Below are 23,982 nucleotides of genomic sequence, written 5' to 3'. Positions count from 1 at the left end.
TCCCTTGACAGATCACTTCATTGAAAGAGTGGATAATCTCGTACGGTAAATATATTCCTGGAAAAAGCATCTTTTAATTTGGGCTCCGAAGGCGGTGTCTTTAACTGCCCCATAAGCGTCCGTTATCCCTTCTGAATGGAAACAGGGCCGTTACCGAGGGGCCGAGGCATTGGTGCAAGCGCTGCTGAAAACAAGAACTGGACAATGACGCTGAGAGCTTTCACCCAGCCTTGTAATTGTGTCATTTAGACTGAAAAGTCAGCACTTGGTGTTCTGGAGCGAAGTCGGGCACAAGCTGTGCCAGGGGCGGTTTGACCTATTTAAATATAGTGCAGCTCTCTGTGGAGACAGGGTGTGCCAGGGCAGACGGAAGCATCCCGCTGCGACTAGACCCGTCTTCAAAGCAAAGTGAGGGTCTCTCAGTCTGACTGCAGAGCTGCCCGGGACGTCTCCATCTGCATTACACTGAGCGCGTCAGGGTGTGCGAACTACCCAAGAAATGCAGTAAAAGGTGACGTTTTTCGAGGCCAGGTGCTAATCAAGATGGTGTTAAACCCGTTACACGTACCCAATGTATTCGTTTTATACATTTTACATATTTGTGTGTTTGTATGTATTCGCAAACTTAACTGCAATGCGTTGTACACGACTTTACAGTGCTTAGTGCAGAATAAAAGGGGGCAGGCGGGAAGAGGTGCGGGGATATGGACTCAAGACCCAAAGATTTCCATGAAAGGTTTGGGGTTCAAGGGGAGCGCAAGAGCTACTGGAGGGAGAGGGTGTGGGGGGGAAGAGGGGACTTCTTCGATTGGGTAAACAAGTCCGTTGACTCAGGAAGGCAAAGGGGCTCTGTGAGTTAATGCTCACCGCTGATATCTGCAGTGATCTATAGGTCACATGCGTGAATCCCACTAAAGCAAACCCCCACTAAAGAAAACTTCTGAGGTTGGTAAATTGAGTACCTTTACATTGGGCCGTAGCAAAATCTGTTATTTACAGCGCTTAAAATGTCTTAGGTGCCGTATGACTTGCTATTTAAAAAATTAAAAAATATTATTATAAGGCCTGTCTTCAGATTAACCCACCTTTCCTATAATGCTAAGTTCAGCCAGTTTGATCAACTGTTAAATCATCAGTGTTGCAAAGCATGTGAAAAATGTGAATGTGAAAAATCAGAACTCCCTACAGCGCAATTCCTTTAAATACACCTTAAATTCCCAAGACCCCTTCACCCCCTCATGTTGTGAGCCTCATGTGGATCAGCACTGGATCCAATCCTATTCCACACGTTCATGAATTTGCTCCATGCCAATCACAGAAATGGACGTTAGTGCCTCTGATATAGTTTTACACCAATTTTATATGGAAGAAAAGCATATAACCATACTCCAAGTGGAGGCACAATTAGGTCCGAGTACAATTATTTTGTGTAAAATTGCAATTTCGCAAACTGTACGTACATTTCACTAAATAAAATTGACAAGCCTTGAACACCCCTAAGAAATGTGTGACCAATAACTGGTTCAGCTTTAATAGTGATAACATCAGACTCCTGCTAAAGGAATGAAGGGGGTTATCTCAGCAGAGACACAGCAAAATAGGAACCCATGACTGACACCAAATTCATGAAACTAATAAGAAAGCTCTTTGAAGCTGGTTTTGTACACTTTTCATCGCGGTTCTTCTTTGGTAATGTGACTTCTCTGTGGTAGCCCATTGTGTGGATTTGGTAGTCTTGTCTGCCTCTGAAATAGTTGCCCTCCAGGAGTCTTCGCGTTTGCAGCCCATACTATTCATAGTTTTGAGGTCACAGTTGACCTGTTTATTGGCAGTTTGGTGACTGGATTAAAGATTCAACCGTTGAATAGGACCACCACCGGAAGCGCTGTGGTGTTGCTATCATGCGGGCCTGCTTCCTGCTGTAGAGTAGTGGAGTATATTGTATTGATCTGTCATTGATTGCTACCGATAACTGGGAATTGATTTACATAGACCCCCGTACGTTTCATTTGTATATATATATTAATCTTATCATCTGTATTTGGTTGTTTGCTGCATAATGCTCGTTATATACCTCATCAAATGCAATTGATTTCTAGTGAGTTATGAATACACTTTGCAGGTACCCCTTGGAAGTTCTATCTGCATTTATTTTAATCTTATTACCCCCGTCTTGTTGGTTTTGCTACTTTTCTATACAGAGAAATTATCCATGAAAACAGCCAAATCGGTGTCAAGGTTTGTGAACAAATGCTTCATGTAAGTGATGCATAATGTATATGTAGTACTATTACATGCACAAGTGTTTTAGTAAATCATGTTTTCGTCTCCGTGGTAACGCGTGGGAGTCCTAAAGAGCTCATGCTTCTGATAAAGATATAATGTACAAATGGACATGAGTCTTTTATGGCATCTGTAAATAATTTACAAGGTGTGCTGCCAATGTTAGTGGGTTTTTGCAAAATGCCTATCTCTAAAGACTTTACACATTTTTTCAGGCTGTATCCTCGTCATGCGAGTGCACTCAACAATCTTGGGACCCTGACAAAGAACTCGACGGAGGGAGAAGAACACTACAGGCGAGCGCTTCAAATCAGCCCGCAGCATAACCGGGCGCTATTCAATCTGGGGAACATGCTCAAGTAAGTTGTGCCGGTGGTCTGCTCAGCAGCTTCAGATGTGTGATTGGTGGTGGGCCATAATACCTAAACTGCAAGGCCTACAATCACTTCTGTTGACAATATAACATTGACATTGTAATACCCAAGATCATGGTTACTATTATTATGATTATAACTCCGAAAATATAAGTCTGAAATGCATTGAAATGGTAAAAAAGAACAACTTTAAAGAACCAACGCTAAACTTGAGCCTTAGATTTTCTGCTAAACCTAATGCTTATTCTGGACCCAAGCCTAACTCAAACCACATGTCAGGCCTGGCCGAGAGCCTGGTACTAACACAGAAAAGTAACCCTAGCTCCTTTCTTAGAACTTTAAACTAACACTAACCACAATCACTGAGTCTCACCTTCATTTTACATATCCACAATCATTGTAAAAAAAAATTACCCCGTTTTCAGCATTAAACATTTGAAGCTTAAGGTGTTTCAATTTTACATTTTGATATTTGGCATTTCTATCTATTTTGTCTGGTATGTCTGCATGTCTTGTCACTGCTTTGCAAACCTGCAATCACTGTAATCTGAGCCATTTACAGTGATGGGATGGATGGGAGACTTTAGTAAATGTAGACCCAACTGCACAAAAGGCTGTCAGAAAACTAGAATATTGTTGAAATAGCAGTCAGTGTGATTTTTAACTCACACCCATCTCCCATCCACAGAGTTTATCCTTCTACTACTCAAAATAATTTTATCCCAATTAGTCCATTAGTAAGTACAATAATCCAACTCATGCACAAATTATGTTTTTTGCAATGCCATGAAGTGACATCTTAAGGATTGTGGGGTCCGTAGGCAAAGAATATTTTCGGGGGCCCTGTATGGAATAATTTTGAATTTTCTTACCCATGACTTGCTAATTCAAGCCCTATGTTGCCTAACCATATTAAATTATAATATGCATAAGTGAGCTAGAGAGAAGACCCATTTTCCTAGGGGCCCTTGGAAGGTGCCCATGCCTTTAAAACGTTTTTGCTAACAATAGATCTGGTCACATCTCTATCCTACCCTCAGCCGTGGCTCGTCCATTAGGGTGGAGGAGCATCACCCCAATGATTAAAATGCTGCAAAATTGAAACACTATACTAGTAATAAAATTAATTTATTACCATTTTTTTTTCACTGCTCCCAGCCCAAACTGAGTCTCAGGGCAGGTTCATTGCTGCTGACTGGTAGCAGGGGAGGAGTGATGCCCGCTCCAGTTTAATGTGCGCATGTCACTTTGGCCATCTGTCTTGCGACGGCCAGCCTAACATGCACACTTTAAATCTCTTCAACCCTAGCTGTCTTAGACATCTGGTTGGAGAGCAGACACAGGGCCCTAGTGCCTGAAGGAGTGATGAGGCAGCCCCTCCAACCAATCCCGGCGCTTCTCTCATGCTGCGTAACATTATCAGCAGAATGAGAGCAGTGTCGGGAGTGGTTAAGGGTGTTGGCTCTGAAACCACGTACTCTCTGATGAACTGAAGAACACCTAGGAGGACCAGAGAAGGCAAGCCAGTGGGAAAGTACATATTTCATTTTAATGTTATGACTCACTGACAGGCACTGTGAGAAACTCGCACTGCCTTCAGCCTCAACTCCAGCTTTCTCAGTCATGGTCTATTATAAACATTGTTCATAACGAGCCATGATTGAGAACTCTGGTGTTGACTCTAAAGGCATACTCAGTGTCTCACAGTGCGTGTCAGTGGGTCAAAATGATTGATTTGTTTGCCCCAACACTTACGCTTGCCACCAGCCACCACTGCATACCCCCTCACCTTATGCTGGACGACAAAGGCGCACTCACAATACACAATATTTGGCATGCTTAATCAAGTCTGCTCCTGTTGTGGCGTTGCTCGCACTGCTGGCATTTATCTGCAGCACAGGCTTATTATATAAATGCCAGAACATTCTCTAATGTTGTCCTAGTAGCCCCTACTCTAATGGGCTCAGTCCTTACATGCACAGATATTATTGACTGTGCAAAAAATGCTGAAAGTGCAGAGCCTTTAAAGTTGGCCCTACTATGAATGTCAGTGTCACCTAGCTAACCCAATTTGAAATAAACACTGCGTAGGAGTATATATTGCCTCCGTTGTGAAGTCCAACAAGCAATTCGCAATGTCAGTAGGTCTGGCTCTAATGCGCTAACGCATGCAGATACAGACATGCACAAATGGTGTTTTATGTGTTGCATGCTCAAATGCGGGTTAGAACATTAAAGCCTGGTCTATTAGCTTCGATACTATGGGAAAAGGTAGCAAATAAGGATTGCTTTCTGCATTCAATGCATATAACAGATAAAGAACTGAATGTGTGATGACTGTGTGTTCTTTTCAGATATAAAATTGCCCCTCATATAAACACATCGTTGAAAGTGTTATAATATACTGAACAGGTAATAGCATAAAATGAGAGAAATTCTCGTCTGCATGGAACCAAAGCAGACACTATGTATATTTTAACGAATTTGTAACACTAGCTCTTGCAGATAGGTGCCCTGTCAAGCCAGACCTTAAAAGCAGTGGGTACGGATTTTTGCACTCTTTTATGTCTTTAATAGATGTGTCAACATGTTTCATTGTCCTTGTGATACCCTTATGGGTCAGGCGCATTCCTCTGGTCTAATATCAGGTATTGATGTTCTTATCAGGGGCCTTAAACTAGCTTTGAGTCTTGTTTGACCAAAGCATATGCAAGAATCCATGAATCGCTTACGTCTGCTCCCACAGAGTAGCAACTGTATCCAACCTTCATATTATTTCAATTTTCCATGAAATGTAAGGGCCAGCTTGAACCAGAAGGTGCACTATAAAGATGCAATTGATCTCCCACAGTTTAAATCCCCTACATCCCTCAGTGAATCTGCATAGATTGTTCAATCATGAATGTTCAGTGGTGAATCGTGCACTACGCTTGGCCTTGAGCACTAAACCCCTGGACCCTGCACTAGTGGCCCACCTGCGTAAGTAAAGTTACTGCTAAACGGTGGCAGGAGTTTATTGTGTCACAGTGGGACTCATTAGTGCAAGCATCACATTCGAATAACATTAAAACTTTCTGGGCTTTTGGTTCGGAGCTGAATCATACCTATCAGTCCGTGAGCTCTATCTCTTGCTATATCGGAAGTAAGACATGGGAGGAGCACTTTGATAAAATATTTGCTGACCCAACATCTGTAGTTACCTTTGTCATCAACAGTTGCCATTTATAACACTTTCAGACATCTCTCGCAGAAGTAGAGGATGCAATTAACCAAACTGTCAGTGGTAAGGCACCAGGCCCTGACAGAGTCCCAATTGATTTAATAAAAATCAATGTCACAATTTGGGCACCTCTCCTTACCAATGATGTTGATAATGCTGCCTGCTACATGGTTCCCGACACCTGGAGTAAATATATTATTGTACCCATATATAAAGCAAGCATTTGCAATGCAATAGGTCTAGCATTTTTTAGAGTCAGAGCTATTGACATTGTAAAATGTGTTTTGTTTTGGAGTGGAGTGAATGTATGTGTTTTGGAGTGGAATTATGTGGGCTGAATTGGAATAGTCAGTTGTGGCAGTGTGCGGTGTGTAGTGTATTTGTGTAGATGAATTATGTGATATGGTGAATAGAAAATGGTGAGAGCTGCATAGAATAGAAATAAAGGCAAATAAAAAGGGATGAATAGTTTGTGCAGGAAGTGGTGAATGAACTGTAGATAGGGGTGGTGCTCAGGTGGTGCTGAGTGCTGCTGAGGTGGTGCTGAGTGATGCTTTGGTGCTGGAAAGAGAAGGCAAGTTGTGAGCATGCCCTCCTGGTTTTGCCAGGTGACCTGCCAGTTGTCAGTGAGTTTTGCTGCTTTTGTCTTTGTTTATTAAGAAGCAAATCCTTATTGCTCGTGGCCACAGTACTTCTGAGTGTGGATGAGCTGCTGAAAACCTTAAAATAACCGACACACCCGAAAATGAATGAGAGCCCCCTTCATCAAAGAGGAAAAGGCTTAACACAATAATATAAACGAGCAGCGAGTCATCAGTGAATATGTTTTAGGAATAAAGATTCATGTTCTGCAGCTGCTAATAAGTTGAACTCTGGTAAATGATGTTTTGCTTTTAGAATGCGCCCATAACAAAACCACAACATGCACCCAACTGCAAAGACTGGCTGAAGGTGCCACACGTGCATTGTTGGTGTGCATGAACAAGTACACAACTTATTACAGTGAGCATCTGTAAACATTGAGATTTGAAGTACAAAGGGTAAAGCAAAACTACAAGTCCCAGGGTGCAATGCATTGTTGGTTACTAAGCTAGCATTAGGAGACGTTTGCAAAAATATTGGGTGTTGGTATCTATATCTATTTGGAAACATTTATAACATCAACATTCAAACCCGTCAATGTGGTGTCAGTGCTCGTTCTTTTTTCTTAGAAGGTATTTCAGACTGTGTTTTGTGATCTTTAAAGCATTTTATGACTGGTTAACCGGTACATGGTATGCAAGCATTTGCTGTCTAGTAGAGAAAAAAAGGTCCAAGTTTTAATCCTGGTATCACTAGTTTGAGTGATACTGTGTGAAGCACGCTTTTGCTATGCAACAACCGTTATCTAGAAATGTGGGGTTCAGCCGCACCCTAGGTGAGCACTGATTTTAAGCACTATCTAAAACACGCAGCAAAAAGCCAAGACCACAGGGTGCGTTCTTTAAAATACAAAAATATATTTTACCTGTGAGAGCCAGCACAAGAGCAGGTTTGAATAGCATGCCGAGCACGTTTCATTGAGCTTTGGGGCCATAGCGACGAGGAGGATAGGATGAAAGGAGCAGCGATTTTAGTGAAGAGGTGCGTTTCCTGTGCCCGGGCTGCACGTACGCTCTCTGCCTGTATTATCCCACGCTCCCATGGCTGTGCATGCTGCTGCTGCAGAAAGAGATATTAAGGGAAGTGCAGCCAGGCAGAGGCTCTCTGTGAGCAGTAGGGGACTGGTTATCCCCTGCAGTGCCCGTCCTGTGCTTCGTGCCCTGCAACCATGCCATGCGGTAAGATCAACAAGCATTTGCAATGCAATAGAGCGCACAGCAAACTCACACTATATATGAGTGAGTGTAAATCAGTGTATTGTGATTACCAAGAAGTTGTCTAAGCATTACATTCTTTTCACTTCTTCCTCCTACTTTTAATCCCATGGCGTAAAACTGGGAAGAGGTAGTAGAATCTGAGTCTTAGGGTTACGAGTAAGTAATTGAAGCATTCCAGACCATAGCTCGCTATGCATTTTAAATACATTAATGATACACAGAGTCCACACAGGAGCCTTCTACACTGTGATTGGAGCACAGAGGTGATCTGTTCTGTTGGTACCTGACACACTTTGACAAGAGTTATCACTTCACATGGAAGGGTAGCGGCTACTAAGCCGGTGTGGGCCTCAAAGCAGGAAACAAAAATGTCCACCCTTGCCAACCAGTTAGGTATTGAAATATAACCATAACTGAGTTGCAGTTAGTTCCCTTCCATCCCCGGGCCTGGTGCCACTGCACCAGCTGCACAAATAATATGTTGTAGCCTTCAGAAGGAGGAGGTTGCATTTTGTCTCAGCTTAGGTGCAACCCATGTAAGTCACGTGCCTTACACGTGGCTAGTGATGTGCCCAGAGCGCCCCCTGCCTTGTAATCTGCTTACACTGAATCCCCTGACAGAACGGAACATGATGTGACAGCGTCAGCATGTCATGGGTCACAACAGCCCTTGACCAGGGTGCATCATCCGTGGCCTTTAACAAGTTATTGTTTTGGTTGATTAACAAGAAACACAAGCAACGTCAGGGTAACAACCAAAGAGCCAACCCTGATTTCCAATCAGAGAAGTGTATGTTAGAGCGCGGGCAGCTCGTCTTCCAAAGACATGGCATCACCACTGATAAGATGATGGGGCTGTTGGTTTCAGATATTAAAACCATGCACACGTTAACACTGCACACTTGGAAAAAAAGAATGCCTGTACTTCACACCTTCAAACATTGGCATAATGCACACCTAACACATTGAACTGATATGTGCATGTGCTCATGAAATACACTGGCATAATGCACAGCGAACACATTGCAATAAAACACCCATTAAATACGCTATGTTACACTGCGTACGAGTACACGGTGTGCATATGGAACATGGAACAGAGAGCAGAACTCTGCTGATTTGCACAGCACACGTGCAAAGCCGGTGTTCATAGCACACAGAGGCTCTGTGGGAGACCCAAGAAACGGGACAGGGGACGCGACTATGAACCCATTGAACCTGCCAGTCCTCTGACAGGGCACATTTCAGACCTTTTTCTGTGGTTCCGAAGGTGGGGCGCCCTTAGCACATGATTTCACCAACACATTTGGGGTGTGATAGGTTCCCCAAAATTAAAATGGCCCCTCTCCATCACTTAGAAGATTTGGTAATACTTACCAACATCCGCAAAATATTTGTGAAAACAATGTACAGGATATGTGAGTACCACACTCTGCCGATAGCATTTTGTGGCTCCACCGCGACACAGCTGTCCTCTCGCTGGGGCCTGGAACTGCACTCAAGACACCGGACATGAGCAGAACACCTCGGGTCTGTACTCACACACCAGGCTCCAGCACGACACCTCAGAGCTGCACTCAGACACCCCCCTCAAGCATGACACCTCAGTGCTGTATTCAGACACCCCCTCAAGCATGACACCTCGGAGCTGCACTTAAGACATCCCTCCAGCGCGACTCCTCAGAGCTACACTTGGACTCCCCGGCTCCAGCAGAACACCTCTACCGCCCTAAGAGTACAGCGCAGAAAGCTGTCAGAGAGCCCAATTGATCCAATAGCCCAAAGAGGAGAATCTGCCTGTTAGTCCCGTGCCAGGTAACAAGAGAATCTCCGGCCCGCAGTGACAGACACCAGGGTAAATAAAGTGCAAAGGGAAAGACGCGGGGGGATGGGAAAGGGGGAGTTAAACACGCTCACCTCTCTGGAAAGGGTACAAAAGTTAAATGCGCTCACCCCTGTGGCGACGCGAGAGTACAGCTAGCAACGGAATGGCAGGCTCAGGAGAGTTGTTTAGAAAGACGAAAACACTTCCACTAGGTGTGGGTGCTGCTGCTTAAGTTTTCCGGAACTGCTGCCATGACGCTTTTACTAAATACGCCCTCTTGTGACAGTTTGGCAGTTGCTAAGGCTGGGCTTGCAGTCTCCTTTTCTTCGCATTCGGTTGAGCAGAAAAGAGGCGGAGTAATAACATTGCATTTGTGTTTTCATGCCAGTCCTCTGAGCATTCAAGTTTGCATGGGTTTTAAATCATTTAAATAATAAAACAAGAAGTTCGGAGCAGCGGCATATAATGGAAGCAGAAGGGGCCTGATGGAGCGAGCGAGCAAGGGGGCCCGACAGGGGGAGGGAGAGAAGCGAAAGCGCACAATGCGCGCCTCGTGCTAAAACGCCGCGACGTGTCCTCCGTATGCGTGCACATCTAACAGTAAAAAAAGCATTCACTTTCACTTCCGATTAAAAAAAAAAAGAAGCCCGTGAGTGGTGCACGCTCGCCACTGCGAGCCATGGCCTATTGGTATCTATTACGCGCACCAAGCGCGTAATAGACACCAATAGGCCATGGGCGGAGCAATGAGCCCGCCTTTGGCCAATTGTGTGCAGTCTTGTATAAAAAGACGCACGCAAAGGCCAATCGTGTAGCACAAAAGGAATCGCACACGCACGAGCGTATGCGATTCCTAGGTCAGCTTCGATTCCCCGTTTTTCACCTACTAAATGTCTCGCGCTGCGCAAGCCTTGCTGCGCAGTGCACCGCTAGGCGCAAGACCTAAAAAGGAGCCGTTCACTCCCGGGATGTTATCGGCTCATCTCGTTAATTGACACCATGGTCAAAATCCTTGGGAGGGTTATCTACAATAGAATCAAAGAATGGACACGGGCTGAGCCAGTTTTATACCCCTGTCAACACAGGTTCATGAGTAAAAGGGGACGATCGAGCAGCGCCTAACTTTAAATTTGGTTTTGGGAAAATACCCGATCAAGTCCCTCTTTATCCTGCATTTATGGACTTATTACCAGATCTGACTGCATAAAGCAGTCCAAACTATGGAATATGCTCATTGCACGCTGTATGGACACAGCTTTAGTGCACTTCCTCACCTCTTTGCACAAGGATATGAAGACTAGGGTTTGCATTTGCACACAGGGAGGAGTTTCTGGAGACATTGGTATTCACCGGGGAGTGAGACAGGGGTGTGTGTTAGCTCAGCTTTTAGTTATTTTATACATTAATGAGCTCCACCCCTTTTTAATGCGCACTACCCCTGACGTCACAAAAGTTAGAGGCAAGTTGCTACCTATGCTCCTCTAAAAAGATGACGCAGTGCTCATGGCACATCCTCCTAGGGCACTGTGTCAGTTGGTGTTTGCCTTCGTTGATTTTATGGCTTTATTGGACCTGCAGACAAATTTTATAAAATCGCACAGAATGCCATGTGGCCCAAGGTGCAAACAACTTTCAATGTTGTCACTTGGTTCTAACTGTCTGAGCAGCACTAGTACCTTTCCATATCTTGGCGTTATTTTCTCTGCTCGAGGGTCTTGGTCACCCAACATTGTGCACTGTCAAACCAAACTGTCTGTGGCCATTGGTTGCATATGCAGCCTCCCACAACCAGCAGGGGGTGGTTCTCTTGCCCCCTTGTTACAAATATACAATTCACAATGTATCTCTATCGCAAATAATGGGGCGCAGGTATGGGGTTCCTTGCACTGCGAGGTGATCCTAGCTGGAAGAGTAGGAAACGCCTGTCAGTCCCCATATCATCATCGCATTTTATATGTCATCAAGAACTTGGGCATTCCAATTTAATTGATCAGATTAAAACCTGGCCTGTATTATTGTGGCTTACAATCTGGCCCTATCGAAATACATTTTATTGGATTGTCTTTTCCTTGATAGAGGACTTCACATCCCTTGCCTGGCCTATGGGAAGCCAGAATACTGTAAGATTGGTCACATTCTGCCTTTTCGGACCTGCTAACCTGTAATAGCCTGAGCAAAAAGAATGTCGACGAGCACGCTATCACTCTGAGCATACTCGACGACTAAGGGAAGCGGAAGGGAAAACCAATGTTGCTGCCTACCTAGTCCTGATTGCATTTGACTGTTCCACAGATTATCTTTGGTGTGTACGGGGCCGTTGGGAATGTTCCTTATTATTCCGTTTCAGATCAGAAATAATAAAATATAAGTTATATTTCCCACTGGGCTTAACACAGAATCTTGATGTGAGGTCCTGCTCCTGTGATGATATATCAGGCCAATCAATTTTACATTTTACATTCGTTTGCATATGATATGTAAAGTACACCAGGCTCTTTTTAATTCAGTTTTTATAAAAGAATTGTCATAACTTTACACAATGTAGGCCTGCTTTTAGATATTTACTTCAATTATCCACTGATGACGATATTTTGCACATTTGGGCCTTTTTAAGATGTGGTTAATGAGCTAGCAATGCTATGTTGTTTTAATCTCATCGTATTGCCAATATTGCCATATGGCGCTTGCTTATACTAATTTTATCTTATGCTGTGATTTCTCATTTTATGGACTGTATGTTTTTATCTATGTGCTGCATGATGCTTTTATGGACCCTGCTTCCATCCAAATAATGTTTTGAATTAATTGATTGGATCTCTCACAGTCTCAATGTAGCCATTGCTTCCACTGTCACACTGGACCTCTGCCCATCATGATCCATTTACAAAGAGACTGATGTCTCTTTTTCAGGTACCCCTGAAGTCGAGTTCTTATCTATTTTACTTTGCCCGAGTATGGGTAAACCATTTGAAGCTAAACAATTACAGAGTAAAAATTCTGATTGTTATTTCTAAATGTTCCTTGGGTTTCATCCAGATAAAATCTGAGATCCCAACAGTTCAGGGCATACATTTTGTCGATGTGTTAAAGGTGCTAATTTAAACAAATTAATGGTGATGGTAAGATTTCTCCAGCATTGTATCTTTTATAGATTCACATGCTTAAATCTTCTCCGTCGTCATGGTGAGAGTCCCACTGTAACAGAAGAAATAGCAGTAATAAAACATCACCATAGACCTCCATAGAACAGAAAATGTACTTAAGTGACTTTTCAGCCTCATTTTATAACATCCAAATTCAAGCAAATCGCAGCAGAGACCTCAGAGTTTTCTTCCCCACAGAGCCACCATACCTCAGATTTCTTACTGCACGTTGTGTGATAGGGGGTCTCCCTGAACTCTGCTCAGTTACAGCCATCGACGGTGCAGCAGGCAATTGTATCAGCGGTTGCATCGTTGTCGAGCCCGTCGACAGGACTGTCGGCGGAAGGAAAAATCAGTTTACTTCAGCCCAGGCAGATTCAGGATTTCTGCAAGATATCCCTTTACCTCCTGCTCACCTTTTGGACTTCCTAGAGTCAGAGGATGAAAGTATGTTTGGCCCTGTATACAGTCCATCGCAGTTAAGGATCAAGTGCCAAGATTCTGATGATGAGGGCATTGAGGACAATGATCCATCTTCTTACCTGGCAGGGGAATTTTCTGTTGCGGAAAGAGACATTTCCGTTATGCACAGGCTGGATTCCTTCCAGGAACATTACCCTTATGATGTTAGGGAGGAGGTGCGTCATCAGGTTAGGCAACCATCAATGACCGTTCCAGTGTCTCTGGTATCTGATCTCCGTCATATGATTGACGACTATTGCAGGCGTTTTCCGGACGCAAATGCTCCTCAGAGGCCTTTACCTCCCCACGAGGTACCCACTTTTCTTCCAGGCCAAAGCATTCCCAAACCCATCAGGGAAAAGACCCTCCCTCCTCCTAAAGTCATCACGGAGGATACTCAGGATGCTCAGACAGAGGGAGGGGAAATACAAACGGACATAGATGCCCATGATGAATGGGATGACCACATAGCCCCTATGCCCCCATCTCCCATCCCTCCTGATGCGGATTCCCTTCCTGCAGATATCGGGGGAGTTCATGATCTTCTAGAGCGTGCCTCCAACCGTTTTGATTTCCCAATGCCAGCTAAGCAAACTGAATGTTTTCTATATGATTTTAAACCAGGCACACAACGTTCAGTGAGAGCAATTCCTATAGTTGACTTTCTATGGCAAGAAGGGCCAAATCTAATGAAAAAACCTGCCTCCATTCCAGCTGTCATTCCCAAAAATACAAGGTTCCTGACGACTCGCCTGCATGCCCCATTGGTCACGCGAGGCCGTACTCTGTCATCATGCAAGCAGAGCAGAGAAGAGCCAAGAATCCAGCGTCCCAGTAAACAGCTCCACCGGGGAAGGAGGGCCGCCGCTTCAACAATATTGATTAGAGGTTATCGGCATTGGCTGCCACCTTCATTAGAGCCTCTAATGCCATGGCCATTCTTGGGAGATATGACCGACAGATGTGGTCAGACATCTCTACTCTGTTGGAGTATCATCCGGAAGATAAAAATAAAGAGGCTAAAGACATTCTATTGGAGGGAGAAAGAGCGCCTTCTGAGCTGATTGAAATAGCCATGGATGTTTCATTCACTGTGTTTCACCAGATGGCAGAAGCGGTGGTCTGCCTCACCAGGGATGGCTAAAGGCAACTACCTTTTGTCCGGAGGTCCAAGCCAAGGTCTTAGACATGCCTTTCGATGGAGAGTGCTTGTTTGGTAGCACATAGACGAGGCGCTACAATCTATAAAGACAGACATGGACACGGCCAAAGCCTTAGGCAATCTCCAGCAGCGCCGCTTTTAGTCATTTCGAGGTAGAGTGCGTGGGCAATTCTTATCCCTTTGGCAGTTTCAACAGCGGTACCAGCCATATCCACAAAGTCCACAGCTATACAACCGTTTTTTTCAATCCAGTACTGCTCAGCCTTATTCGAGACCAGCAGGACGCAAGAGGCAACAATCTGCTGGAAAGTCTCAAGACTCCAATAGCAGGCAATGAAGTTCATCAAGCACCTGCCACCAAATTCCCACACCACGATCACGTCTACTCCGCATTGTTTCGGAAATAGAACTCCATTTTTTCAGACAAATGGGTTCTAGATATCTTCCAGCACGGCCACACACTGGAATTCATTCAGCATCCTCCAAATGTTACTCCATGAAAAGTTCTGCTCCATCACCTTCTGGATCTCAAAAGGAGATAAAGTCACTTCTTCTCAAGCAGGCCATAGAGGAAGTACCCCTCAACCAGCAAAATCGAGGGTTTTATTCTCACGTCTTCCTCATAAAAAAAAAGAATGGAAAATGGAGGCAGGTCATGGACCTCAGAATGCTGAAGAAGTTCACCCAAAAACAATGTTTCAGGGTTCTCTCTCTCTGCAGGAGATTCTTCTTCTAATGGGGATTACCTGGCTTCTCTCGATTTGATCGACACCTAATTTCAGATTACCATATACCGTCAGTATCGAAAATATCTAAGGTTCAAAGTGGCAGGGTGCCATTACCAATTCAAAATGCTTCCATTCGGTTTGAAATCTGCTCCCAGGGTGTTCACCAAGTGCATGGCACTAATAGCGGCCTTTTTTGAGACGTTCAAGTTACCAGGTGTTCCCTTACATGGATGACTGACTCATGAAGGCTCTGTCCTTTCAAGCGGCAGAGATTTCAAGAAGAGCCTGTTGGGTTCTCTTCCAGTCTCTAGGTCTTCGCATCAATCTGGAAACATCCTAGCCAAATCTTTGGTCTTTCTGTGTGAACGTCTCGACATAGATCTGGGTAGGGCCTTTCCCATTCAAAAAAGAATAATGCGGATTCTGGGAATGACAAAGCTTCTTTCAATAAAAAAGTTTGTTTCTGTGAGGCAGTACAAGTCCATGCTGGGGATGATGACCGCTTGCATCCCGCTCATCCCCAATTACCGGCTCCACATGCGACGCTGCAGGAACAGCCTGATGCACAGTCGATTCAGCCTCGAGGCTCATTCAACAACAAGGTTCACATTTCAGCAGCAATGAGAGCTGCAATGGTCAGGTGGATGGTCAAGGAAAACCTTTTGCAAGGTCTCTCTTTCATTCACTCTGTGCCACAGCTTGTGATGACCTCAGATGCATCAATGGACGGATGGGGGCTCGCCTTCAAGAATTACAGGTTCACGGCAAGTGGTATAAACAGGAATCAGAGTGCCACATAAACGTTCTGGAGATCAAGGCAGCGTTTTTGGGTCTGAAAGCCTTTCTGCCTCAGATCAAGGGTGCGTCAGTGCTCGTCAGGACGGACAATACTACAACAATGTTTTACCTCCAAAGCAAGGTGGCTCAAGATCTTGAATGCTTTCCCTTCTTGCTCAACAGCTATAGGAATTGCTCCTTGTCAACCACATCTCCTTGTAAGCGTGCACAACGAGAAGGTCGACTTTCTCAGCAGGGCCACCAAACTGTGTCACGAATGGGAGCTCATCGACCAGCATTTGAAGGTGTTTTTTTCAATCCTGGGATTACCCAACATTAGATCTGTTCGCTATGTTCCTCAACAAAAAGTGTTCTCTTTTCGCAAGCAGATATCCACATCCAAATTCGTGGGGAGATTTCTTCCAGTTTTCTTGGACTGGGATGTTCGTTAACGCATTCCCCCCATTTCCACTCATTCATCGAGTACTTCAGATAATAAGGCAAGAGGCTTGTCGGCTCATGCTCATTGCTCCAGGTTGGGCAAGACAAATATCGTACAACAACCTGTATCGCCTATCAGAGTGTGCTCCGACTCTCTTCCCTCCAAGGGGGGATCTTCACTGCATAAACCAGGGCCGAGTGGTTCATCCACAAATTCCCTCTCTTCATTTGTCAGCTTGGCTCCTCACAGCGCTGAATTTGGGGATTTGAGGCTTTTTAAGAAGTGTTCTACGATACTATAGAAGTCTCGAGCTCCTTCCACATTGAAATGTTCCACAGCTAAATGGAAAAGATTCTGTGCTTGGTGTATCTTGCAGGCATTACATCCGTTCTCATCATCTCCGGAGCAGGTGCTGCCTTATCCCTTGCACACAATCAGGACTTTCTCACTCTTCCATAAGAATTCACCTTGCTTCAATTTCTAGGTATAGAAGATGCTCCGCTCAAACTTCCCTGTGGTCTAATTGACTTGTCAAAGAATTTATGAAGGGACTTTTTAGAGCTTTTCCGCCTGTTAAGCCTCCTCTAGTTCTGTGGCAATTAAACACTGTCCTGTCACAACTAATGCGTCCTCCCTTTGAGCCAGTATACAAATGCAAATTGAAGTTCCTTTCTTGGAAAGTGGCTTTTCTCTTGGCCATTAAGTCAGCCAGACGTATCAGTGAAATCCAAGCTTTCACTATAAAAGAACCGTATCTTCCATTTTTGCCAGAAAGGGTTATCCCATGCACAACCCCTTCTTTTATACCTAAGGTGCCTTCAATTTACCATCTCAATGAGCTGATTGTCTTACCAACATTCTCTCCTAATCCATCCTCAGCAGCTGAAAGGGCGTTGCATTCACTGGACATTAAACATTGTTAAAAATTTTATCTACAAAGAACGAAGATCTTACTTAAATTCTCTCAGCTACTGATCTTTTTCTCAGCACCTAGACAAGGACAAGCCTTGACAGCATTGCTCGCTGGGTCACTTCAACAATTAACTTCTGTCATGAAAAGTCTGGCCCCCTGCTTCCTGCGAAAACACAAGCTCAATCAACTAGGAAAGTTGCGACTTCCTCTGTGCTGTTTGCAGGAGCATCCCTTTCTGACATATGCAGGGCGGCAACATTGGCGAATGCTTACACATTCACGAAGCATTAATGCCTTGATGGTTGGAAGAAGGCAGATGTCACTGTTGGACAAGCTACACTTCTACGTCTCTTTGCCTAAGGTAGACGGCTCTTAGCCTTCTATATTCTTCTATATTCTTTACATACTGATTGTAAATTTGTATGCAAATCATTCTCTTCTTCTTGGTTTCTGATGCTACAAGTTTATGTCATGATGAGATGGATTACCTTCCCACTATGTTTCTTTTTCTCTTATTGTGTTTATACTGCTCACTAGTTGGATTCAAGCATGCAAATCTATAAAAGATACAATATTGGAGAAAAAAACAAGTTAATTACCTGTACATTGTGGTCCTCCAGTATTTATATATTTTATAGAGTCACATGCAACCCTCCTGCCTCCCTAATTAGGCTCACCAATTACCTCAGAGTTTTTTATACCTAACACTTGTGCTCGAAATCTGAGGTATGGTGGCTCTGTGGGGAAGGAAACTCTGATGTCTCTGCTGTGATTGGCTGAAAAATGAAGCTTAAAAGTTACTTAAGTGAGTTTTCATTTCTATGGAGGTCTATGGTGATGTTTTATTACTGCTATTCCTTCTGTTACCCTGGGACTCCCACCACGATGACAGGGAAGATTCAAGCATTTGAATCTATAAAAGATATCAGTACTGGAGAACCACAGTGTACAGGTAAGTAACTTTTTAAACGTATTACTGTCTCTAAATACCCAAAACAAGGAGCCCATGATCTTCAAATTCTGCTCCCTTAACCTATTAAGTGCCTCAATCGCCCCCACCATCACTATGTTTATTTCACGTTAATTTGAAAATAATACTTGATTTAGTACGACAGCATGAGTAGGTCTCGTCTGTGACAGCACATGCACTCTTGCTTGCAAGAGAAACTGTTTTAAACAAGGGGGTTATGCCAGCCCATTACTTACTATTTGTGGGCTTCATTGTCACTCTCATTTGCTGCCTCCTAATTGGGCAGTGTATGCCCAGTTCACTCCCTCTTCTTTCATCTGAAGCATGGACCAAAAACTGATTGCTCCTTGTTGATTAGGGTAATTCCTCTGCTGGTGCTGTGATTGAGGTGATATTTCTCTTTTTTTATTATCTTCCCCTGTCTTCCTTGTTGCTTCTTCCCTCCATCCCCCACTCCCTGTTGTCCGTGTTGCTTCTTCCCTCCCACCCCCCTGTTGTTCATGTTGTTTCTCCCCTCACCTCCACGCTACCATTATCTGTGTTGCTTCTTCCTTCCCTCTCCCCCACCTTTCCATTGTCTGTGTTGCCTCGTCCTTCCCACCCCGCTCTCCTGTTGTATGTTTTGTTCCCCACCAGCCATAAGGAAAAAAGCACTTTGACGTAGCCAGTGCTAGCCTTGTCATGGCGCCTATTGTTTAGCCTGCTGCATCAAAGCGCTTTTTTTCTTCTTCTAGCCATGATGTGGAAATTTAGCTTGCAAACTGAACATTATCTGCGCCATCTTGCCTCTCCCCAGCGCCACGCACAGCGAATGCACGGCCGCCATTTTAGGCACCCCACTCTCTCCCCGCTCATTGTCAATCGCCAGCCTGTTCCCCTTGGCGCTGCGAGCATCCCCCGCGCGCTGGCCACCCCCGCTCTCTCATACAGGCCATAAACCCTCTCCTTCTGCGCGACCCTGCTACGGAACCACATCCGACCGACATCCCATACATGGTCATGCCTCTCCTTTGATAACCCCCTTCCTCTGCGCCCCATTGTCTGAACTGGTCCCAGGCCATCACCTAGCCCTGCGGATGCAGTTTATTGCCCCTACTGTAAGGGAAACACCCCACATCAAAGGTATTACAGTAGATCAAAGCCCCTACTCCCTGAGACCCGACCGGTCACACACACCCCCCAGGAATTGGCGGAATTCCCTGCTGCGCAATAGCCATCTCCTACTGTGGGTGGGGTGGGAACTTCTACTGTATCTATGTGTGGGATCGGATCTGAACCGGGGCTTCAGGGGATATTCCCCCATACATCAAGGGAATCTCAAGAATGTACTATGTGTAATAAAGCAATAAACCAGTGTATAAGAGACCAGGTCTCAGAGATGCAGTTAGAGCACCTCGTGACGATACCTTGCTGTCTGATCTGATGTGTTCTGCTCCGACGGAATAAAACTTTGTTTCCTGCCTTCCAGTCTCCGGCGCCTGCCTCTTTTATTGGTAAATTATCGAGTGGTATGAGAGGCGATTACCGCCGGGCAAATACTTGAAAGGTTATCGACTGAAACTGCCGCTACCATTTAACAATTGGCGTCCCAAACGTGGGGCCCATCAGCGACACGTGGATCCAGTGGGAGAGGTCCCGACGACAGAGTGAACGACTGCAACGATCGGGAGAGCTCCTGCCCAATAGACCCTCGTCTGGCAGCCGATCATCCGAACTTCACTGGTTCCGAGCAGACCTCTCTCGAGTGATCTACGGTCCTGACTGGGAACCATCAGGAGTGCCGCAGCAAATACGGAGAGTAGAGGACGATCGGGCGCTGGAGGCGGAAGACGAGAAACTGTCCACGCGGTCCGGGTAAGGTCGTGAAACACGACAAAAGTGCGAAATAATTGATTGATTGTTTGAATACTAGTATTGCTCATTGATTGTTCTCTTTGAGATATTCGCTGTCTACAAACGGGGAGGAGTAGAAATACTCTCTCTCTCCCTTTGCAGATAGTGAAGGGTAGGTAACGCAGACTTTTGTCCCCGTTGAAACCCGTCGTGCCTATCTTTATCTCCCCATTGATTGATTGTCCGAACATTGATTGTTTTGAAGAATAGTGCTTTTTGAGATATTCTCTGTTTGCAAATAACGTAGAATAGGAATATTCTGTCTAGTCTTTGCAAATAGTGAAGGGTAGGTAACGCAGACTTTTGTCCCCGTTGAAACCCGTCGTGCCTATCTTTATCTCCCCATTGATTGATTGATTGATTGTCCGAACACTAGTTGTTCGATATTGGTTCTTTGGAGGTATTCTCTGCTTACAAATAACGAAGAATAGAGATATTCTGTCTAGTCTTTGCAAGCAGTGAAAAGATAGGTAGTGCTGACTTTTGTCCCCGTTGAAACCCGTCATGCCTATCTTCTCCCCACTGATTGGTAGTTGGTTCTGCCCGGACCGCTTATTAGAGGTGAACCATCCGGCTCCACTGGAAGGCACCCCTAATAAGGACATGTTCACTAAATATGGACTAGTCGCCGTAGCTTATACCAAGCTATGGCATAAATATACAAAGAAGGACCCCGAGAGTCAGTGGCCACTGATGGGATCCTTCGACGACCATAAGATAGAAGCGCTAGAAATAGCTCTGCGTAGCAATAAGACGACGCCTACTATGCTTGACAGTATCGGCATGTGGCGCAAAGAAGCAACGCAACGGAAAAAGAGGGAAGAAGTAAAAGCAGAAAAGGAATTACGAAAGGCAGCTCACCTTGCCGCTAGAAAGTTAGAAGAAGACATAAAGGAGAGAAGGGAAACTAAACTAAGACAGGAGCCCGAAACCTCAGGCCAGTACGCTGTTAGGACCCCTTCTTTGCTCTACCCTGAGTTGTCCTCCAAGCAGCGAACGAATGACGAATTACTGTTAGGTCCCCCGATCATTTACATGCCCCCTCCGTATGCACCCTCCCAATCGGTAGTGCAACACCCACAACCCCCGAACACGAGCGAAAGCAGTACAGGGGCCTCGGCCCTCACGGCCTCCGCGCCGGCTGAGCCTCTTGTGCCGAACCCAACGTCGACTACAACGCTAGATGACCATGAGATAGGAAAGAAAGAGTCCACCAGAATGAATCGACTAACTAAGGATGAACGAGCAGGAATTGATAAGATAGTAGGGACGCTGGTGGAGCGAAAAGAAAGTGAGGAGTATATAACAGACGTGTATAACTCGTATGCCGACAGCCGCAGACGACACTTCGTCGTACGGCTCTGTTATCACGCCCTGAATGCATATGAGGATAGGTACCACGATAAAGGTCCCGAAGGCTTAGCGGCCCTATATAGGAAGGTAGACATTGGGGAAGAAAGAGAGGGCGATGTAACGAACCTCTTCACTCGTACACTCGAGGTCTACCGACACCTTAAAGAACATGGACAGACCACCAAAACAGAAACCCCCATAGCAACTAAACCCCAGGGAGGAAGGGCTGATGCCATGATGCCCATCAAAGAAGCAGCCCCCTACTGGGTCCCCCCACGGGGTCAGGGAACACACGACGACATCAACCACCAAGATGCGAAGGGAAGGGTTGTATATAACTGGGTCTATCAGCCGTGGGACCGGCAAGATATTTTGACTTTTAGAAAGACTCTACCCGACTTAAGAAAGAACCCGACTGCCTTCTACACGGAATTGGGTACAGCCTTAGGCTCAACGATAATGACGTTAGCAGATATCGACTTGTTCTTTGGGCTATGCCTGCCGGCTGATGTGTGGAAACAAATCCGGAAAGTTGACCACGCTGAGCCGTTCGGATATACCTGGGTACAACTCGATACCATAGATAAACAGCGAGAACCAGGACAGAAACCCCCGAAAGCCATCTTAGAGCTCCCAGACAAGATTGTACAAAAGCTGAAGACTCTAATCCCAGAAAGAAAGGTAGACTGGTCGATAGTGACGGCTTGCCGCCAGAAACCCCAGGAAGATGTGTCTGAATACTTCTCCCGATTCGAGACTGTGTTTTCCGATTACAGTGGCCAAGACATGACCACCGCAACCGGGCACCACCTCTTTGTCCAGAATTATGTAAAGGGTCTGTCACAAGAAGTTTCCCAGAAGCTACAGACCAGCGAGAGTAGTTGGGCAGCCTCCAAACCCGCAGCAATTCTCCAGATGGCCCAATACTACGAAAACCAGAAGAACGAGAACGATAGGGCGTCAGAGAAGAAGAAAAAGGAATTAAAGGAGAGGGTGATGATAGCACAGTTGCAAGGGGTGACCATAGGAAGGGAACCCCCAAAAGAGAATTACCAACCAACCGCCCCTAGAAAGCTACCCCCTAGAGACCATACACCTGCACCCTACAACGGACGGAGAGACTTAGATGGGAATCAATGTGCGTTCTGTAGAGGGTTCGGACACTGGAAATCCCAGTGCCCGGTCCTTCTGGAAATGAACAAAAATAGGAACCCCAGAGACACAGCATATGACCCCAGAAATAGAGGACAGGGACGAGGGCACACGAACGACGCCATCAACGACAGGCCAGGCAGACCAAACACCTTTGATCGCCCCCGACAAAACCAGTGTCAGCAGTCCGACTATGAAAGCACTCATGACTTCGCATAGGACTGCCAGGGGCAAGGGAGGGATCCAGTCGAACTCCGTGTTGACCAGCAAGGTCCTTACGTCACCGCTAAGGTCTTGGGCACAAAATCTCCATTCCTGGTAGATACTGGGGCGACACATAGTGCGTTATCTAAACGACTGATTCCTAGGGCACCCTTGTCTGGCTCACACGTAACCTCAATAGGCTTTGACGGAACGCCCTCCACTAACCCCTTATCAGCACCAATCCCCTTTGACTTAGAAGATAACACCACCGACACGACCTTTCTGCTCTCCTCCAACACCCCCGATGCTATTATGGGACTTGATTTGCTAAAACATTTTCGAGCTACCATCAGATGCTCCCCAGACGGAGTTCGAGTCATCCTACACGATAACCCAGATCTGTCCAGACCCTGTCACACACGGCGTATGCTCTCTATAACCGATGCTGATATGTCCCTACTCGACACATTACCTTCACATCTATGGGCTAAAACCGACTCAGACGTAGGGCGCATGGTGATCGACCCGGTACACATAACCGTTCGACCGGATGCAGTGCTCCCAAAGCTTCCACAGTATCGGATATCACCCGAAGGCGAGAAGGCATTGGTGGAAATCATCGAGTCCCTAGTCGAGGCAGGAGTGGTAGAAGAAGTAGTCAGTAATGTTTGCAACAGCCCTATCCTACCCATTGTAAAAAAGCAAGGCGAGGGGGATGAGAAAGCCTACCGTTTCATTGTTGACTTGCGAGAGGTTAACAAAGTAGTCGTACCCCAGTACCCCGTGGTCTCAGACATCACCACCATCCTCACCCTGATTCCATCCACTGCCACCATCTTTACCGTTATTGATCTCAAGAACGCATTCTTTTCCATCCCCATCCACCCAGACAGCCGCTACCTGTTCGGCTTCACTTTAAAAGCCCGTTCGTACAGATTCTGCAGGGCACCCCAAGGCTACACAGAGAGTCCTAGTATTTATAGCCAAGCCCTCAAGAGGCAACTAGATGCAGTCCAACTACCCGATGGAGTGGCGTTGATACAGTACGTCGATGACATTCTTTTGGCGGCCGACACCACTCCACTTGCCGTCACAGCCACCATTCACCTCCTCCGCTTCCTTGCGGAGAACGGTCACAAGGTCTCCAGAAAGAAATTGCAATTCTGCCAGCCCCAAGTAACGTATCTAGGCCACCTACTATCCAAAGACGGGAGGAAACTTA

The 23,982-nt window shown here is 45.5% G+C and overlaps 1 protein-coding gene across 1 annotated transcript in view; it reads left to right on the top strand.

Moving 5' to 3' along the window:
- TMTC1 (transmembrane O-mannosyltransferase targeting cadherins 1) overlaps positions 1 to 23,982 on the top strand; it is a 1,415,052-nt gene that overhangs the window by 1,149,883 nt on the left and 241,187 nt on the right. Inside the window, exon 12 of the mRNA XM_085652351.1 lies at positions 2,499 to 2,642. Within this exon, the coding sequence (XP_085508477.1) occupies positions 2,499 to 2,642 (144 nt within the window). The remainder of the gene's footprint in view (positions 1 to 2,498; positions 2,643 to 23,982) is intronic.

The sequence above is a fragment of the Triturus cristatus genome, chromosome 4_1, assembly GCF_964204655.1.
Source record: "Triturus cristatus chromosome 4_1, aTriCri1.1, whole genome shotgun sequence".
Lineage (NCBI taxonomy): Eukaryota > Metazoa > Chordata > Amphibia > Caudata > Salamandridae > Triturus > Triturus cristatus.
This window is presented reverse-complemented; position numbering and strand designations above follow the sequence as displayed.